Source organism: Petromyzon marinus, chromosome 48 (genome assembly GCF_048934315.1).
Source record: "Petromyzon marinus isolate PM22_M1 ecotype Great Lakes invasive population chromosome 48, UKy_Petmar_22M1.pri1.0, whole genome shotgun sequence".
Lineage (NCBI taxonomy): Eukaryota > Metazoa > Chordata > Hyperoartia > Petromyzontiformes > Petromyzontidae > Petromyzon > Petromyzon marinus.
The window spans coordinates 4,690,784-4,710,964 of NC_133714.1; the positions used below are offsets into that span (position 1 = coordinate 4,690,784).

At 48.3% G+C, this 20,181-nt stretch overlaps 1 protein-coding gene across 2 annotated transcripts in view; it reads right to left on the bottom strand.

Annotated features, from left to right (window-relative positions):
* The window catches only part of LOC116952664 (sodium- and chloride-dependent creatine transporter 1-like), a 59,147-nt gene extending 42,129 nt beyond the window's left edge, over window positions 1-17,018 (bottom strand). Inside the window, exons 1-4 of one of the 2 annotated variants that reach the window (XM_032972228.2) lie at window positions 16,038-17,018; window positions 10,219-10,350; window positions 7,016-7,343; window positions 5,549-5,681 (exon numbers count right to left, since the gene is read on the bottom strand). In XM_032972228.2, coding sequence (XP_032828119.1) covers window positions 5,549-5,681; window positions 7,016-7,343; window positions 10,219-10,350; window positions 16,038-16,353 — 909 coding nt within the window. In that variant the 5' untranslated portion in view covers window positions 16,354-17,018. The remainder of the gene's footprint in view (window positions 1-5,548; window positions 5,682-7,015; window positions 7,344-10,218; window positions 10,351-16,037) is intronic. The other variant, XM_032972229.2, reaches the window with a different exon arrangement.
* Between the last annotated feature and the right edge of the window lie 3,163 nt (window positions 17,019-20,181).

Genomic DNA, 20,181 nt, shown 5'->3' on the forward strand with positions numbered 1-20,181 from the left:
TCCCTGGTCGGATATGCATTGGGCTCTATGGTACAAAGTCTTGATGAGAGAATTCTTCTGTGATGGATGGTGGTGGGAATCCGGTTTCAGATAAGCAGACCTTAAACACGGTAGGACCAACACCTCGGCCGTGGCAGATCATTGTTATAATTCAGTAGGCTCACATGACATTGACTTTTCGAAGACAGAGGTTCTTTGTAAGCCATCTGGCTACCATGAGAGATTCGTTCATGAGGCTATCCACATATACAAGCACAGAGACAATTTCAACCGAGAAGATGGATTCTGGCTTAGCAATCATTGAAAAGATTTGATAAACCATTTCAGGTCTTAATTGATTGTTCAGGCTTACAGTGGCTTTCAGACAGCATAGATTAATTTTTCGTCTTCCCCCTCCTCTTTTCAGAACATAGATGGACTAGTCCTTCTAAACAAACTGCCAAATCGCTGCGCGTGGCGCTGACGGTTTTTAATAAATAAGAAATAAAAACACCGTTTAAAAATAAATAAATTAAATGCAAACCGACACACCTGATGACGACCGTTTATGTTATGGTCGAAACGTCGTGAGAATTTTTATTGTTTTATATAAATTTTATTATTTTATTGTTTCCCTTCAACGTGACTTTACCGAAAGAGCTAAGAATATGTGGTGAACCCATTAATATGGCTGCTGGGTGGACAGAGGTGGCGGTTGTTGTGGTTTCATAAACGTGCCACGCCGAGAGATCGATCCTGAACCTGCAACCTCTGGATCGCGAGTCCAAGTGTGCGAGACACAAATACAAGTACGTATCCTGGAGTAGAGGAAGCAATGAGCCTGTTGTTGGACGTGGCACAGGAGGAGGGGGATTGAGTGAGCGAGTGGGCTGGCAAGACGCGGGTGGACGTGAGTGGATTACTTATCGCTTTGTGTCCACCGTTTGTGTGCCAGCGTGCGTGCGTGCGTGGGTGGGTGCGTCATCCGGTGACTTTGAAACTTTTGTGAATGCTGCTCACAGGGTTTTCGCACTGCAGAATTTCCGGGGGCATGCGTACGCAACTCTCAGCGTACGCAACTCTCAGCGTACGCAACTCTCAGCGTACGCAACTCTCAGCGTACGCAACTCTCAGCGTACGCAACTCTCAGCGTACGCAACTCTCTCTCAGCGTACGCAACTCTCTCTCAGCGTACGCAACTCTCAGCGTACGCAACTCTCAGCGTACGCAACTCTCAGCGTACGCAACTCTCAGCGTACGCAACTCTCAGCGTACGCAACTCTCTCTCAGCGTACGCAACTCTCTCTCAGCGTACGCAACTCTCAGCGTACGCAACTCTCAGCGTACGCAACTCTCAGCGTACGCAACTCTCAGCGTACGCAACTCTCAGCGTACGCAACTCTCAGCGTACGCAACTCTCTCTCAGCGTATGCAACTCTCTCTCAGCGTACGCAACTCTCAGCGTACGCAACTCCCTCTCAGCGTACGCAACTCTCAGCGTACGCAACTCTCTCTCAGCGTACGCAACTCTCTCTCAGCGTACGCAACTCTCTCTCAGCGTACGCAACTCTCTCTCAGCATACGCAACTCTCTCTCTCAGCGTACGCAACTCTCAGCGTACGCAACTCTCTCTCTCAGCGTATGCAACTCTCTCTCTCAGTGTACGCAACTCTCAGCGTACGCAACTCTCTCTCTCAGCGTACGCAACTCTCAGCGTACGCAAATCCCTCTCAGCGTACGCAACTCTCTCTCTCAGTGTACACAACTCTCAGCGTACGCAACTCCCTATCAGCGTACGCAACTCTCAGCGTACGCAACTCTCTCTGCGGCCGAGTCGTGTGCTCGCGGCTGCGTGCCCTCGATAATTCTCATTGGCAATTCCATAATAATAAATTTAAAAAACGAGCGTGGTAAGTCACTAATTTAACCTGGCCAACATCCCGCCCAATATCCCGCCCGTTATTTATTCTCACATATTGGAACATTCCAATTTGGCAATGCATCCTCTTTTTTTGTAAGCAATGCTTCTCTGAAAACAACAAAACAGCGGTTATATTACAAATTAAAATGTGAAGGTGCAGCTTTGCAATTTCTTCTTTATGCCTTTGGGGGTGGTGGAAGGGCCCCACCTAAAGGCGGCTCTGGAGAGCCCCAATTGAGATGGTGCTCTCGTTTTGAGAGTCACTCCAAACTCTAGAGCAGTGGTCCTTAATCTTTACTGCAGCCCTGCACCCCTTGGATTCTCAATGGTAAAAAAACAATGTGTTATGTTAATAAATACATAGCGTTGATGAAACAAAGTAGTTGTACTTACGAGCCAATGCTTCATTTGTGTTTCTATGATTCACCTTCTAAAAAACACCTGGTCATGTCTCCCATCCCCAGAAAGGGCATCTCGCACCCCCCCCCCCCCCCCCCCCCCCAGGGGATACGTGCACCCCAGGTTAAGAACCACTGCTCTAGAGGGTGTTTTGGCCTACTCTTCCATCCTAGCCGGACTGTCTTGGGAAAAATGAGACTACCCAAACTTTAGCCACCGCACGCAACCTGCCAATTGACTAACTGTGGTTTACCCATTCGCACTGTATAGATAAACCGTTGCTGTAGTAATTATGGGGACTGCATTTACTGTTGTTTATTCAGAGAGAGCCGTATTGAGTCTTAAGCCCCTTTTTTTGAAGAGGGTCCTGCTGATGGGATGTTTGGTAAAATCCATTGAAGAGTTCCATTGTTACGCATGAAAACCGCACTCGCTGCGGAGTGAATACCAGATTAGTTTTGCACGCTCATTGACAAACTTGTGCGTGAGCGTTTGCATGGGATATATGATTGACCGCTCGGCCACGTGAGTTACAAAAAAAATACCACGCGGTGCTCTAATTGTGTAATGGAGGCTTCGGCTTTGGAGACCCGTACAGCTGTACAGGACGGGTCTCCAGTGCCATACACCATAGACAGCCACCAGGCAACACTCCTCATAGGGATGGCGGTTGATTGATGAGCCTCCTCTATACTAGAGGTGCCACCATTGGATTTGTTGCTACGCTGGGAAATTGGCCTCAAGTCAAAATCAAGCAAACGTGTTTACCAGCTCAACCGAGGAGCATGCCGGTGGGATTCATTCATCCAAGTTGAGCCAGTGGTAGAACTTTCCACAATCCTATGGCGGAGAGGGCAAGTCTATCGATAAGAAAACCACTGTTGGGTGTGCGCAAAACGGAACTCGCTGCCTTAACTCTGTGGAGTCGGATGAGCCAAGCACCAACTGGGATTTGAACTCACAACCTTCCTCAATGACTCAAGCACTCTAACCACACTGCACCACTCCAATTGGAGCACAGGTCTGGTCAACAAAGCGCAGGGTGTTTCGTTTAATTGTAATGCTCTTTGCATTGTGTCGTGTGAAGTGACGATGCACTGCACGCATATGTTAATCAGGATATGTAAAACAAATCAGCGGAAGAAATAGGAATATTTAACTGTTTGTCATTCAAAGGAGTCAAGCCACATTTTGGCGTGTCCATGTAGTGGCATAAAATGAGTCACTGGAGCACGTAGCGCTGGGGACTGGTATAACGGGATTAAGGGGAGCAGCCCGGTCTAATCAGTGGGACACGTGGGCGAGGCCCGGAGCCTTCTGGGGGATCCAGAAGGGTGCGTGGCCGAGCTCCAACTGACAGTCTGGAAGCACGTTGGCTGTCCTAACCTGGTATGTAGTTATCGCCTATGGGTGTGAAGGTCGGAATGAACAAGAGAGAGTGCCTCCTACTAGTGTCTCTTAATTAGTACACTACATCCCCATGCAGCAAGGGGTCCCGATGCCGTGTGAGTCATGGAGGTTGTTTAGTCATACTTCACCACGCTGGTCAGTGCGTGATGGTGAAGGCGGGGAGCATAGATGGAGCAGCACAGCGGTACAGTACAACCATGGGTTTGGCTGCACTGCCCTCTGCTGCTAACCATGTAACCCCAAGATTATACAACTGTATAAACACATCACGTATATAGCGTACTAACAACCGCCAACACGCACACAGTATGGAAAATTACACAAATTATTGACAGTTGCAGCAACATCTAATTCCCCGATACGGGCAGTCCTCGACCTACGAACGCAGTTCCTTCCCGAGACCCGTTCGTAAGTCGAACGCTTTGCAAGTCAGAACACGTTAACGTACGTAACTGTACACATACCTGTCAAACCCCTTATAAATGACCTACCTTATTACAGACCAATTTAGACCTTATTGGTCACCCCGTGCCCTTATAAATCTCAACGTTCATCCTACAAAGTCACCATCACTAGGGAGAAACACAAACAATCGGACAAAAAAAGATTGCCGTATTGAAACGGCTGTACGCCGTATGGACCTTAAAACTCATGTTCCCTGTACAAGCATACGGGTAAACCGTAAGGGTTGACAGATATGTGTGCATATAGGCAAGTCAGTGCCGGATTATCCTAGTAGCAAAAGTACCATAAGCTACAGGCCCCGCACTTTCAAGGTTCCTGTGCTAAATGCACTAGCTCTATTACTATAGTACTATACCGCCTTCAACTTTTATGAACGACTGGGTGTTTAAGGTTAGCGATTTGTCGTATTATCTGGCTGTATTGCAAATAAAAAAATACAATAACTAGGCTAGTTTTAATATTTATGTGTTTATATTTTAAATTTAGGGCCCCTTTATAACATATGTTACAGGCCCCGCACTAGCTTCATCCGGCACTGAGATTCGCTTTCCAACATGTGTGGGTCGCCGAATATGAGCATGGATGTTGGACGGGGCTCACCGTGACGGCATCTTGTGTTCCCGTGTGAATACACACACTGAACCTTGGTGCATCGGGGGGTCCTTGGACACCACACGGCTATTTTTGGTCACCGCCCTTCAGAATGTTATTAATGAGCTTGCAAACCTGTGTGCGAATTTTTGTTTTTTGTTGTCGTTAATTGGGTCACCGACTTGAAATCCAAGCGAAAAACTTAAAAAAAATCAAAAGCGATCAATCTTAAAATATCAACCCTGCTGCAGGGTTGATATTTTACACAAATATTGGCGCTGTTTAAATAACTAGAAAATATAGAGCAGCTTTAACGTTTTATAAAAAAAATGTAATAAAAGTGCCGGTTTAAACTTTAAACCCTCATAGCTCTCCGATGCATTCTTGGGTTGTGCCACCGTGTGTTTTTTGGCACGATGTCCGACGTTTCAATCGACGTGCTGGAACCTTCAAGAAACGGAATTGAGAAGCTCACGTGCTCCCTCCATAGTATAGCATTGTCGGCCGCGAATTGCCGATTTCACTGGCAAAGAACTTTCACGTGACCGTTATTCTTCCTGGAAGTGAAGCAAAGTACGAAAATAATAATAATAACCTGCTTCCATTCCTCCCTTAAATCCACCTCTCCTCCCGAGCCCATCCTGCTACGGTGTTAAAGAAGTTCAACACGCACACATAGTTTGATGTCCTTTCCCCCACTCCTCCGATTAGCACGGTTGGCAACGTACGGTGCAAAAGAAGTTTAACACATGCGTACGCACGTACAATGGGATGCGTGCTCACCTTGCCCGTTGACTTGACCCCTTTCCAGACGCAGAAGTATATGATGATCCACACAGCCAGGAGGCACAAGAGGAGGTGAACGTTGATCGAACCCGGCTGGTGGAGCCCCTCAGAAATTCTCAGGACTTTTTTTCTGAAAGGGCAACAAAGCTAAAGTTAGCAAACTAAAAAAAAACAATATTCACTTCCAAAGTACAAGTAAAGCCCTCTGTCGGTCCACTGCTGGGATGAGGGCTTGCCCACACTGTGCAGGACCTGGGTGGGTGGGGGGGGTTATTTGACCATACTTCACCACTCTGGCCAGTGAGGGTCGAAGGTAAGCAGTGTAAATGTGGGAGCATTGAGGTAGAGTACAACAATTAGTGTTCTTGTCTGCATTTCCCTCTGCTGCCCATCAAGTAAATGTTCAATGCCTAGCCGATTTAAAATAAAAACCTTTGTCCTCTCATAAGGGGCATTGAATATTGTGAATGCGATGGCTCCGTGTTACGGAGAGCAGAGTGTTACAATATGTAATAGGTGCGTGGAGATTGGAGGGAGACATTTGTTTTCACGTGGACGGACACATACGGGGCAGGAGGCATTCATCTTGTCATTAACATTGCCTTCAATGACGCTGAATTATTATTTTGTACATCGTCAAATTGGATCATCTTTGCGAGAGTTAACGTGTCTCCTCCTCCGTTCCTTAAAATAAAATCTCACACCACTTGATGCAAGAACAAAAATCTACATTGGGCTCTGTTCAACCACGAAATCCTTATTGGCAAATCTGCACTATAATTGGCTAATTCATTATGCCCATTGTCAAACCCAAGAAACCTCAGGCGTCCATCTAATTGCCTTTTAAATGTCCATAGAACAGGAATTGGAATAGGTGCCAAAACCTTTGGCGTTGCAGCAACGGCGTTGTGTAACAACTTTGTTTCCTCACTTAACATCGTAAATCCTCCTTTAAAAAAATATATCCTGAAGCAGAAGATTTGTGCCGGACACAGTCACATTTGCAAATGTGATTTGAAACTTTGATCCTTACCCATGTAGAATCGATAGTTCGATGTTTATGTGTCATTGTATTGATGGACTACTGCTGTGTGGTGTTATCTGGTGTGGTCTGGAACTGCTCTGGTGTTGTTTTTGGTGCCTTGCCCAATCTTGATGAATCGGGCTTATATAAATAGTTATTCATCTATTTACATTTAGTGACCTGCTTACCTCTTTCTCTATTTTGCACTCCTATCGTTTTTTTTGTTTTGTTCGCTGTTGTAACTTGCTGACCTCGTGCCCATACTGGACATCTCTGGGGAGGGAAAGAGCTTCATAGCTCATCTGATTCCTCCTCCAGTCTAAACAAAGATTCGGATTCTGAAAAAAGAAGACGAGGGGGGGGGGGGGGGGCGGGGGGAGACGGGTGGCCAACAGCAGCTGGAAATTGTTGAAAACCAGCCAGGGAAACGTTCAACTCACTCCCAGAACTCCACGATGGGAGACGTGGTCTCCGCGGCTCCCCAGCAGCCGCCCGTCCCGTTCGTGCTGTTGATGAAAATCCTGACGCTGGTGGCGGCGTCGGTGGTGGCCAGGGCAGGCGAGGTCTCATTGGCGTCGTCCGAGTAGTTGTAGCAGCGCTGGTGCTGAAAGTGAACGGCGCATGCCGGGGTGTTCCACTCGTTGCCGCAGGTGGACCAGGGCACGGTGGCCCTGAAGCAGTGGAGCAGGTAGTACATTGCCCAGGTGAGCACCATAATGTAGTAGATGTTGCTGAAGAAGAGCATCACCATCGAGGATACTCCGAGGCCTGGGACGCATGTGGTGCACACGCGGAGCGAGGGTGAAAACTCGTTTCTTTAGAACTTCTCTTTGTGAATTTCGTTTTTTGTCTTTCCCACGCACCTCCGATTAACACTCGTTGGCTGTGTACGGTGCGAATCATTTTCAACATACATACGTACACTATTAAACTACTATACACTACACAACGTTTTACTCCACTACTATACACTACACTATACACTACACTACTATACTCTACATCTCTAAACTACATTGAGAACTAATTTGTTTAGAAATGCTTTTTTCTGTTTAGTTTGTTGTCCTTCCCACGCACGTCCGATAAGCACGGTTGGGCTACGTACGGCGCTTAACATTTTCAACATACATATATACATACATACACGTGAGACGCCTGTGAAGACGCAAGCTTGGCGAGACGTGGACTCGAGAACATAAGCAGATAAATTACCGAAAATAAAATGTACGTGGGCTTGGGTAGGACACGGTCGCTAAAATGGAGGATGGCCGATGGTCAACAAAAGTGATGGAATGGCAGCCAACGGAATGGAATGCGTCCGAGAGAACGTCCGCCGTGGTAAAACTAAACTATTTTATAAAATAAACTAAACAAAAAAATGTGTTTTACCAGGTAAGGCCCCAGTTACCAGGTATATAGCCCTTTTCACAAGCGACTTGGCCACAAATTATATCTCAACCCTGACACCTGTATATTTGGAGTTTGCGTGTTCACCCCATAGTTGCGTGAATTTTTCTCCGAGTCCTCCGGTCTTTCCCTCCACATTTAGAATCAACATGCGTTTAGATGATTTGGCTGCTATAAAATGCCACGTGATAAGCCACTCCACTGGGCTATCATTTGTGGCCAGGTCGCTTCCGAAAAAGGGCTATCTAACTCAGTGGGCCTTATCCGGTAAAATAAATATTTGTAAACAAAATGCAAATAGACTTGTCACAAAAAGGCACTAATTACCTTCACATCGTGCATGGTGTAAAGTGCCCTACTGCCCTCCACGCATCAGTGTTATTAGCACGTCTCTAACTACTCTTGCGACCAAACCAGTTTGCGTGAATTTGAATGGCGTTGTTTCCTGTGACCACACACAGTAAATTCTGCAATATTTAATAACAAATTTCGTACCATATGTTTATAATGAATCAATGCAAAGAACCCATCACGCGCAGTGGTTTCGAGGCACTGCATTCTGAGAACCATAATGCTCCGTCAAGGCTCAGCTCTCTGGCTTTGGCCTTCCAACACTCAGGCTCAGGTAAGGCTCATGTCGTTCTGTCGAACTGACAACGGCAGCGCGAGTGAGCAGCGGCAGCAACGTCCAGGATCAGCCTCAGCTCGTGGAAGCCTGAGTCTTGCCGGGAACCGTGCTCAGAGCCGGCCCAACTTAAGCGCGTGGAGCCGGCTCACTCGAGCCGCAGCCAATCGTGAGCCGAGCCACCCTGACTAAGAATACGGGCCTCAATCGTGCGATCTGAGTTCGATTCCCTGGTCACGGCTAACAATCATTCACGAGCGAGGTCTGGAGCCGGAGCTGACCTCCCCCTCTCGTAAACCCCCACTGGACAGCGTGGGCAAGTATGATCATGCTTCACCGCGCCACCGATGATTACCACGACCGGGAATCAAACTCAACAATGTCTTTTACTGTACTGGACTTATCGCAGTAAAACGGAAGGTGTTAAGATGTATAAAAAAACACCAAATAGATACATTTTGCAAGGAACCAAGTTAGCATTAGCCACACGTACTTGTGGTGAACATGCAAACAAACATGCTCTGATAATATATTCTTGCCAGAAAGGGTAATAATATATTTTTGATACTGGCCAAAAGGTCCCGTGATATGCATTGCCTTCTACTGCCCACGAAGACTTTTGCAGCGATATGATGCATGGCGGCCACTCATTAAAGTACTATCCAGACTCCACCCTGCCTACCTTCTGAGGTCTGAACGTATCGTTTGTGTATATAATTAGCATAACATTGTAAATAATAGATTTTTAAATGCGCTCGCAATTATATGCATGTATCATGAGCGTTAGAATTATTATCAATTGTCAAATTTGGCACATCTTCAGCATGCCTAAAAATTATGAATTATCTATAAGGCTTGAGTAGCCTAAACCCCCCGTACTTAATGTATCGTGGAATATTTTTGCTGGAGTGAGAAAAAAAAGACACCAGACACCTACGGCTACATTTAAACCGCCGCCTAAAACCCATCAAGGTAACGTGTGTAACATTGTGAAACCCATCAAGGAAACGTGTGTAACATTGTGCAACCCATCAAGGTAACGTGTGGAACATTGTGGAACCCATCAAGGTAGCGTGTGTAACATTGTGAAATCCATCAAGGTAACGTGTGTAACATTGTGAAATCCATCAACGTAACGTGTGTAACATTGTGGAACCCATCAAGGTAACGTGTGTAACATTGTGAAACCCATCAAGGTAGCGTGTGTAACATTGTGAAACCCATCAAGGTAACGTGTGTAACATTGTGAAACCCATCAAGGTAACGTGTGGAACATTGTGAAACCCATCAAGGTAACGTGTGGAACATTGTGAAACCCATCAAGATCACGTGTGTAACATTGTGAAACCCATCAAGGTAACGTGTGTAACATTGTGAAACCCATCAAGGTAACGTGTGGAACATTGTGAAACCCATCAAGATCACGTGTGGAACATTGTGAAACCCATCAAGGTAACGTGTGGAACATTGTGAAACCCATCAAGGTCACGTGTGTAACATTGTGAAACCCATCAAGGTAACGTGTGTAACATTGTGAAATCCATCAAGATAACGTGTGGAACATTGTGAAACCCATCAAGATCACGTGTGTAACATTGTGCAGAGTACAACCTTGGAACAGGGGCGCGATCTTCCAAATGCCAATGCTGCCTTGTTTCATGAACTGCCCCAGGGCGATCTCCATAAAAAAGATGGGAATTCCGCACGTGACAGCGATGAGAAAGTATGGAATGAGAAAGACACCTGCAGACACAAACGCAATCACACAAAGTCACTCAATCGGCCCAAAGCATATTCAATTCATTCACTCAGCCCAAAAAGCTATGAAATCCACATCGAAGTCAAAGTGATTTCCTGCTCATTTTCATGTTTAGGTGGGTGTGGGTGGGTGAGTGTGGGTGGGTGGGGGTTGGGGGTGGGTGGATGGGTCGGTGAGTGTAGCTGGGTGGGTGGGTGAGCGTGGGTTGGTCTGGGTGAGTGTGGATGGGTGGGTGAATGTGGGTGGGTGGGGTGGATGGGTGGGTGTTCACAACCATGTGTCAGTGGTGGAAATTCCATATTCCTATGAGGGGGGTGAATATATCAATACTAGCCTTTTACCCGTCCAAGGACGGGTGTATTTCAGTAAATCTGAAACTTGCAAGCGAAAATCAGACCGCGACGTGATATTCATTGCACCCATTCGTGTGCGATTTGTAAGGCCGCGGTGACACAGACCTATTTCATTTTTTTAAGGTTATAATCCCTTATTCATCGTGACGTCCTTTTTACTTTGATGTCTCAATAGCGTTATGGAGATCGCGTGACTTGAGGGTTTCTGCCTTTGTAGTGAGGGTTGTGAGTTGACGCTGAGGGGGGGGGGGGGCGCCTCGCCCCCCCATGTGGAGTGACGTCACCCGCTAATTATTATTAATGGCGGGGTGTCCATTTGGAAGACGTCACCTGCTCATGATTATTAATGAGAAGGGGGGTGCTACATGTGGAGTGACGTCACCCGCTCATGACTATTAATGAGGGGGGCTGGCCGACGTGGAGTGACGTCTTACCCGCGGGACACACAGACATTCTTGGCTCATTATAGTAGTAAATTTCAACCGCTGTTGACTTCCCCTAAAAGTGGTAACCTTTTTATCGATCCCGGAGGAATGATCAAAGCCCAACCAGGATATGAGCTCGCAACCGTCCAATTGAGTAATAAATTAAAATTCCATCCCTCGGCTGTTTTAATCACCACCTCTACCCAATATCAAATACTCCATTGTCATTTACTTTGGTTATTTCAGTTCTGGTATCTTTTTTAATATGCGAATTGCAATGCTCGGTAAATGGTAAAACGAACACAACTTTTAATTTCGGCCCATAACTTGTAGCAAATGCACACTGTGATGCTATGACAACAGGATTTATTATAGTGCTATTACAATTCAATCATTATAAAGTAGTGCGTGTATATATGTGTATTATATTGTGGCCCCTCTAAATTCTGGGCTCCAGGCTGCAACCCCTCAAGCGCCGTGCTTTACTCCTGTCCTGCTTATGACGTTATGGATGAATCTCACAGGGCACACAAACATATACTCTGTGGATTGTTCATCAAGTTACACAAACATGCATGCATGTTGAACTTCTTTTGCACCATACGTAGCCAACCATGTGCAAAACATAAACTACGTGTACTGCATATTTGTAACAAATGTTCTGTACCGATTCACAGCCTCACTCATAGTTCACCACGTATGTTTAACTTCTTCCACACCGTACGTAGCCAACCGTTCTTATCGGAGGTGCCGGGGAAGGATAGCAAACACAAACGCAAGACACAGTTATGAACAAACGAGTTTTCAATCTAGATTATTTAAAAGTGCATCGCTCCAGTGGCGTCTTCGTATCGGAAGGAAGAGCATTCCAGACGGCCGCAGAAGCGCATCTGAAAGCGCGCGCGCGATGCGGTTGACCGTCTCTGTTAGATGCCTCGCCAACCAACAACTAAAACCATGCGGGTTGGTGAAGGTGGGATGCATACATGCGGGAAATGGACGTCTAATGTACAACCGTGGATTTTACGCAGTGCCATCTGCCGCACATCACCTAGCCCCACGGTCTACTTAACAACCTGCTTACGCATGGCGGTCGAACGTCCCAGGACTGCGTAAGGCTCCACCACGTTCAGCTTCTCGAGAAGTGACGAGAGCGGTTTGCACTTTGAGTGATTTGGTCACAAGCTTAACTTGACATACACGCCATGATTACCGCACAACTCCCGCAGGGCCACACATTTACACTTCTGGGCGGACCGAGGCGGGGCGATTCAAGGAATATTGCGGCAGGTGATTAAAGCGACGACCTCTTGGTTACAAGTCCGGTCCTCTCCATGTGGCTGACGTCGATGGAGAGCAACACGTAACGATATTTGAAATTTCAGTGGTTGGGTCAGAGAAATTGCGTCAGGAGTAGCGGCGTGTGCCTCTGTGATAACTCCTTTTGTATTTGCGAATCGGGTATCGGGTCCACGTTCCTTCCGTGGTCTGATAATATGGGTGACTGCAGTTGCACACGGGAGATTATATATATAGTTTTTCCATTTGTCTAGGTGTTTCAACCATTTCACCACCATTAACGTACTTCTGGTGTGTCATGTAACGAACCACAGCGTTAAACTCCACCCCCTCCCCCCCAGGCTTAGGGGCCGTCCATAAATGACGTCACGCGATTTTGAACGATTTTTGACTTCCCCCCCCCCCCCCATCGTCACACGGCGTCACAAAAAGTCAGACCCCCCCTGAAATATGACGTCATAAAGCTCTACCCCCCCCCCCCCCAAAAACAAACATAAAACATACTTCAAATCGCTTTAAACTATTGTCATTGTAGTGCGTATTTAAAAGTTGCGCATTTTTATGTGACGTCACATTTCTCACCCCACCCCCTCGTCACCTATCGTCACGAATGTCTGACCCCCCCCCCCCCAGGTGCGTGACGTCATTTATGGACGGCCCCTTACATAAGAATAGACAACCTCTGGTCATTACATTCGCACACCACCCAACTGTTTCCGCGGTGGTCAAGACGAGTATTAAAGTGGCAGCCAAAGGAAGGAATGTGTCAGAGGGTTCATACTCTGTTGATTTTTTCGGTAAAGTCACGTAGGTAAAATAAAAATAAAATAAAACAATTAAATCACGACGTTTCGGAGGCAACACAAGCTTCCGTCTTCAGGTGGAACAGTCCACCTGAAAACAGTCCACCTGAAGACGGAAGCTTGTGTCGCCTCCGAAACGTCGTGATTTTATTGTTTTATTTTTATTTTACCTACGTGACTTTACCGAAAAAACCCCAAAGAGTATGAATCCCTGCAGTCACGAAAGCTTCAAATCTAGAATGTCAGAGGGTTAGCAAACCACAGCGATGGAGCGCTCACATCGGGGCTCACGTGCAGAGATTGCAGTTGCGTAACTCGCGTGGGGTGGGGGGCAGGGTGGAGGGATGCCTTGCCCCCCCCCCCACCACCACCACCACCAACTCCTCGTGATCAAAGCTAGGAGTTGGGGGCCCACTTGACAACCGCCTCGAGGCCCCCACCTGACCGATTGGCGCACCCCCTTAGCTCTTAATGTTGTTAAAGCCTCTGGAGGGTTGGCGAAGGCTGTGGGAGGCCATCATCCAGCACGCTGATGAGGACAATTGCGGGAAGCAGCCTCGACCGATGGACAACCACTGCTGTTGTCCTCCCACACTCCATGCTAATAACTGTACTCTATATGTCTATCGGAGTGTATAGTTTGTTTGTTTGCATGGCGCAGTGTCAATTCCGAATGTCAATCGTGCAATCTGTACCACCTTGTGGGAGAGAGGGAGGTCAGGGGCAGTGATTGTAACGCAACTCCGATTGGCACGGTTGGCTACATACGGTGCGAAAGAAGTTCCACGTACATACACACGCAACGCGGAGAGACTGGCCCCTTCAATAATCATTTTAGCGACGATCAATCCACTGCCGGACGAAAATGCAGGTAGAAGCCATTCCGATTGGCTGAACATCTCAGGCGTTCGTGTGGGATCTTGAGCTGCGTGCAACGTTTTTGTGGAGTGATGGTTCAAGTCCCACGCATGACGACGATCCCCCGTATCGCCTGTAGCAGACATTTGGGGCAAGTGCTGCAAGCGAGCACCTATGAAGGCCGGCTGGCCTCGCAAGGAGGTGGGTGGCCAGCATCACCCCGGGCGTCTCTGTCTCCCCCAATGATGATGGTTGCACACCTCACCAGGTATCTCGTTTAAGATCGCACCCCCAACCCGCTCACCTGTATTAGGACGTAGGATTTGAGGGGTGTAGGGATGATAAATTAAACCTCGCTTTACATTGTCGCGCTGGGCAGCGATTCAGATGATGACAAACTACTGGACATGTGTGAAAAAGAGCTTTATAGCTCATCGCATTCCTCCAGTATAAATATTCTGATTTTGAAGCCCGGCATTTGCATTCAATCATTAATGACAGCGGCGTGAATAAAAATGGATTTTGAAGGGTCCCCGTCACAGCACATCAATAACATATTATTAGCGTTATCAGCTATATCGTGAGCGTCATCACGTAAATGATCGATGTTTTGTCAAGTATGTGTAAGTGGTGAGGGGTGGTCGGGGGCATCCAAAGACAGACACGGAGAGAGACACAGACAGATCCAAAGATGCAGACTCTGACAGGGAAGGAGAGCGACAATTGAGACACACAGACAGACACACGGAGATATACACGAGCAGAGACGGACACGTTGAGACAGATACGAAAGTATGCGGAGAGATGGGAAGCACATACACGTGCACACGGACAAGCGTATGTATGTGTAACTTCTTTCGCACCGTACGGAGCCCACCGTGGCAATCGGATGTGCGGGGGAAGGTCACATCAAAAGCAGCCATTGGCCACGATGAGACGGCGACGTCACCACAGAAGCTATGCCAGGCTAGGTGCACCTTGAGGCAATCAATTGCATTGTCGAAGGCTCGCTGGCAGGAGGTCACGGTGTCATTGAGCCGGACTGATAACTGCACAAATACAAAGACCCCCCCCCCCGTATGGCCTTAACAGACTGTATGAGCAAATGCTGTTAGCGAGTAGCACCTATGTAGGCCGGCACGGCGCACGAGGGGGTGGGTGACCAACACCGCGCCCGATCGCCTTTGTCTCCCTAGTTGGCGATGATGTTTACACACCGCACCAGGGTACTCATTGGAGGCTGAGTCGACCTAGGGGAGGCCCAGGACCGGTTCAGATAATCGTCACCGGTGTTGGCCGTGAGCGGGAATCGAAATTCTGGTCGCCGGGTTCATGCCGCAGCGCGTTAACCGCTGCACTGCCGACAAAGATCCCCCGTATAGCCTTAACCGACTGTGGGGGCAAGTGCTGTTAGCGAGTAGCACCTGTGTTTGCCGGCACGGCACACGAGGGGTTCGGTGGCCAGCAACCACGCCCGGCCGCCTTTGTCTCCCTAGTGGCGATGTTTACGCACCGCACCACGTTACTCATTTGAGGCTGAGTCGACCTAGCGGAGGTCCAGGACCGGTTCAGATAATCGTCACTGGTGTTGGCCGTGAGCGGAAATCGAACTCGGGAGGGTTGCGCAGTAAGCTAACCGCTACACTACCGCCCACCCCCACAAACAGATACACACACACACAGACAAAGATACATATACACACACACACGGAGACACACGTGCACGCACACAGACAAAGATCACCCGTATAGCCTCTAAGAGACTTGTCGGGGCAATTGCTGTTTAGCGAGCAGCACCTACGAAGGTTCGACTTGGCACACGACGGGGTGAGTGGCCGGCACCACGTCAAGACACGTGCACACGTGCACACAGATATACACACACACACACACACGTGCACACGTACACACATGCGCACGCGCACGCACGCACCTCCGCCGTTCTTGTAGCACAGGTACGGGAATCGCCACACATTTCCCAGGCCCACTGCGAACCCGATGCATGACATCGTGAAGTCCAGCTGGCGTGTCCAGGTGTCTCTCTCGGGTGACACTGCCCTGCTCCCTCCTGATTCTCCACCACCACCACCGCTGCTGCTACTGCTGGCTTCGCCCTCCACCGCGGGCAGCTTCTGCGGCGGTGTCGGCAGAGGCACCACGCGTACATCCGTGGCTTCGCCACCACCAACGCCACCGTCACCGTCATTCTCAGCGTAAGGGTTCTCCGCCCAAAGGGTTAATTTTCGCATCGTTCGATCGGTCACAATTCGCGCTGCGACTTTAGCGCTCGGGCGCCGACGCAGCGTTCGACAGGGCCAGACGACCAGCCGTCCGTCCCTTCTGCTTCTGTTGTGTGTCTGGCGTCCGAGTCTCTGGGATGTTTCGTGTCCTCCCTCCTCCTCCTCCCTCCCTCCTCCTCCTCGTCCACCCGGCGGCTGTCGTCGTTGCGTCCTTTCGTGCGAATTGACCGCGGACGGAGTCGCTCTTTGGCAAGGGCGCCGCTGACGCCTGCCGCGGATGATTCAGAAGCCGTCAACGAAGCACTTGAACGTGAGCCGAAAAAAACGCATGTGGGGCGAGGAGCCGCTGTGAAGAAGCAGGCGAACTACAAGGAGGAGGGAAGGGCTCCTCCTGTCCTCGGTCAAAACTGTGTCTACTCGGTGTCTCACACTTCTCTCACGCCTTATCGAAGCCCCCCCCCCCGCTCCCACCCCACTGTCTATCTGATGCTATCGCGCGCTCGCTCTCTCTCTCTCTCTCTACTTTGCGAGAGATGCAGCCAAAAAGCCGGCGCCTAGTGAAACAAAGTTGCTCGGAGCAAATGAGGGATTGGGAAATCAGAGGTCGCCGTCCGCTCCTCCTCCGGCTATTCCGCGTGAGCTCGCGGCAGTGCTGAGTCTGACTGGGGGCTCCCTGCGCGCTGTCGTATTTATAGACGGTGTGGGGTGGAGGAGGAGGAGGGAGGGGAGTGGATGAGAGATACTGGAAAGCGGTAGTGGATGCGTTCAATTTGCTGTTGTTTTTTTTCTAAACTCCATGTAACGTTCTGTTTGGTCGAGGGGAAATGCACGTTTATGGAATTAATTCCACTGGGTTTCTTGATAGAGATGGGAGAATTAAGTATTTTGCTGATCCGCCCATACTGGACATCTGGGATAAAGAGCTTCATAGCTCATCGGATTCCTGCAGTTTAAAATAGAAATTCAGATTCTAGAAAAAAATCAGATATATCATCATTATCAGCAGCAGCAGCCATGGTCAATCCACTGCTGGATGAAGGCCGCCGCCACCACCTCTCTCACGATCCTGCGATGTTATAAACTAAAGCTAATAATAATAATAATTCGCCGAGCACCTTGCACACGAACTGATTTTCATCGTTTCGTCTCCTCGGTAGGTGTAGTTCTCAGACGCGTTCCATTCCTTGGCTGTCTCGCTCGCTCCGTTATCCATCTTGACCACCGGCAATCATCATCCCTCGTGAGCCACGTGCCCCGCTCCAGCCCACACGTATACCTTTGTGAACACTTTCCTTTCACGTCTTCATTATTGAGCGTCACATTAGTAACGTGTTTACGTGTTCCGGCGCGTCCACATGTACTGATAAGAGATTATCCGATTATGTGTTGATATTCGTGGCGGAAAGGGCCTCCACTGGAGTGAACTCTGGAGTGGTGTTTGGCCTACTCTTCCACGTTGAGCAGAAATATTGGAATAGGTCAGGTGTACCCACACTTTACCCCCACCACACGCGGCCTGCCTGCCGAATGTCTAATCGTAGACAGAGACGTGTGATGGGTAGACAGAGACGTGTGATGGGTGCACAGAGACGTGTGCTGGGTGCACAGAGACGTGTGATGGGTGGACAGAGACGTGTAATGGGTGGACAGAGACGTGTGCTGGGTGGACAGCGACGTGTGATGGGTGCACAGAGACGTGTGATGGGTGGATAGAGACGTGTAATGGGTGGACAGAGACGTGTGATGGGTGGACAGCGACGTGTGATGGGTGCACAGAGACGTGTGATGTGTGGACAGAGACGTGTGATGGGTGCACAGAGACGTGTCATGTGTGGACAGAGACGTGTCATGTGTGGACAGAGACGTGTGATGGGTGGACAGAGACGTGTGATGGGTGGACAGAGACGTGTGATGTGTTGACAGAGACGTGTGATGTGTTGACAGAGACGTGTGATGGGTGGACAGAGACGTGTGATGGGTGCACAGAGACGTGTGATGGGTGCACAGAGACGTGTGCTGGGTGCACAGAGACGTGTGATGTGTGGACAGAGACGTGTGATGGGTGGACAGAGACGTGTGATGGGTGGACAGAGACGTGTGATGGGTGGACAGAGACGTGTGATGTGTGCACAGAGACGTGTGATGTGTGCACAGAGACGTGTGATGTGTTGACAGAGACGTGTGATGTGTTGACAGAGACGTGTGATGTGTGCACAGAGACGTGTGATGTGTGCACAGAGACGTGTGCTGGGTGCACAGAGACGTGTGATGGGTGGACAGAGACGTGTGATGGGTGGACAGAGACGTGTGATGTGTTGACAGAGACGTGTGATGTGTGGACAGAGACGTGTTCTAGGTGGGCAAAGGAGCGTGGAGGGACGATTTGAGAAACTTGCACCAGTTGTTTTATCTGCCGCGCCGTGAAATGCAATTGAACCGGTGACCTTTCTTAATTGAAAGTCCCGAGCGCAGGGGACCAAAGCATAATAACACCGCAGCAGATCCACTTTCTAGATTATGTAACCGTACTCTTTGGTTTTTTTCGGTAAAGTCACGTAGGTAAAATAAAAATAAAATAATATAATATAATAAAACAACCTAAATTAAATCACGACGTTTCGGAGGCAACACAAGCTTCCGTCTTCAGGTGGAACAGTCACAGCAAGATAGCTGCATCAAGTGGGGAGCTCTGAGACACTCGAGCTTATATACAGGTTAAGGTGGGGGGGGGGGGGGAGCCAGGCCGGGGATGATGATGAGGTGCGGGGCTGAGTTAATCCGTCTTTTGTTATGGTGAGGGTTCGGGGGATGCGGTGGTTCACTGCACGAGGGCAATGGAAAAAAGGCTGTGCACTTATACGGCAGCTAAAGTTTTGACTTGGTTTATGACATGTTTCCAATGGTTGCTCAATTTAAAACCATCTTCTCGGTTGAAGTTGTGTCTGTGTTTGTATATCTGGATGGCTTCGTGGACAAATCTTTGGTAATAACCGGGAGGTTTGCATAGTACTTTGGTATCGGAGAAAACAATGTCATGAGAACCCGCTGTGTTGAAACAATGATCAGCCACGGCCCAATAATTCATTCTGCCGTGTTTCAAATCTGATGTGTTCGCGAATTCGGTCAGAAATGTCGTTTCGTCTCCCCGATATAGCAGTCACCGCAGGTACAACTCAATTTGTAAACACCGGGGTACTGTAAGTCAAGAATGACATCAGATCACGGATTTTGTGTACTGTATTGAACCGAACCTGGATCTTGTGTTTGTTTAGAATTTTGGAAATCTTTTTTGGTAACGCCTGCTATGTATGGCTATGTAAACGTGACTTTACCGAAAAAACCAAAGAGTATGAATCCTTGCAGTCACAAGAGCTTCAAATCTAGAATTATGTAACCGTATTTTATTTTACCGTTCACAATAACGCGTTTGCAATGTTCGCGGTATGCTCAAGTGAATGCCTTCTGAGGTTTTATTTTTATTTGAAAAAAAAATCTAGATTTATATACAGTAAATGTTCACTAAAAATTATCATTCAAGACCTGCACGAATATTTTCTCTTCTTTATTTTTATACTTGCAATTAAAGTGCGGCTCGGGCATGATCTTTGGAATAAGACGTGGCAATAAGGCATTGTCGACATAATCAGCAAGTGTAGGTTTAGTTGTCATAAATGTATGAATGCCAAACTCTCTTTCGCGCCGTTCGTCGGTGGTGGACACATGCAGGGTGGTGGAGGACAATACCGACACACACATTGCTGAGGTCGGCAACCAAGGGGATGTTGGTGGCACACTGCAAGCGTGGACATTGTGATGGTTAGGTGTCGCAGTGCATGC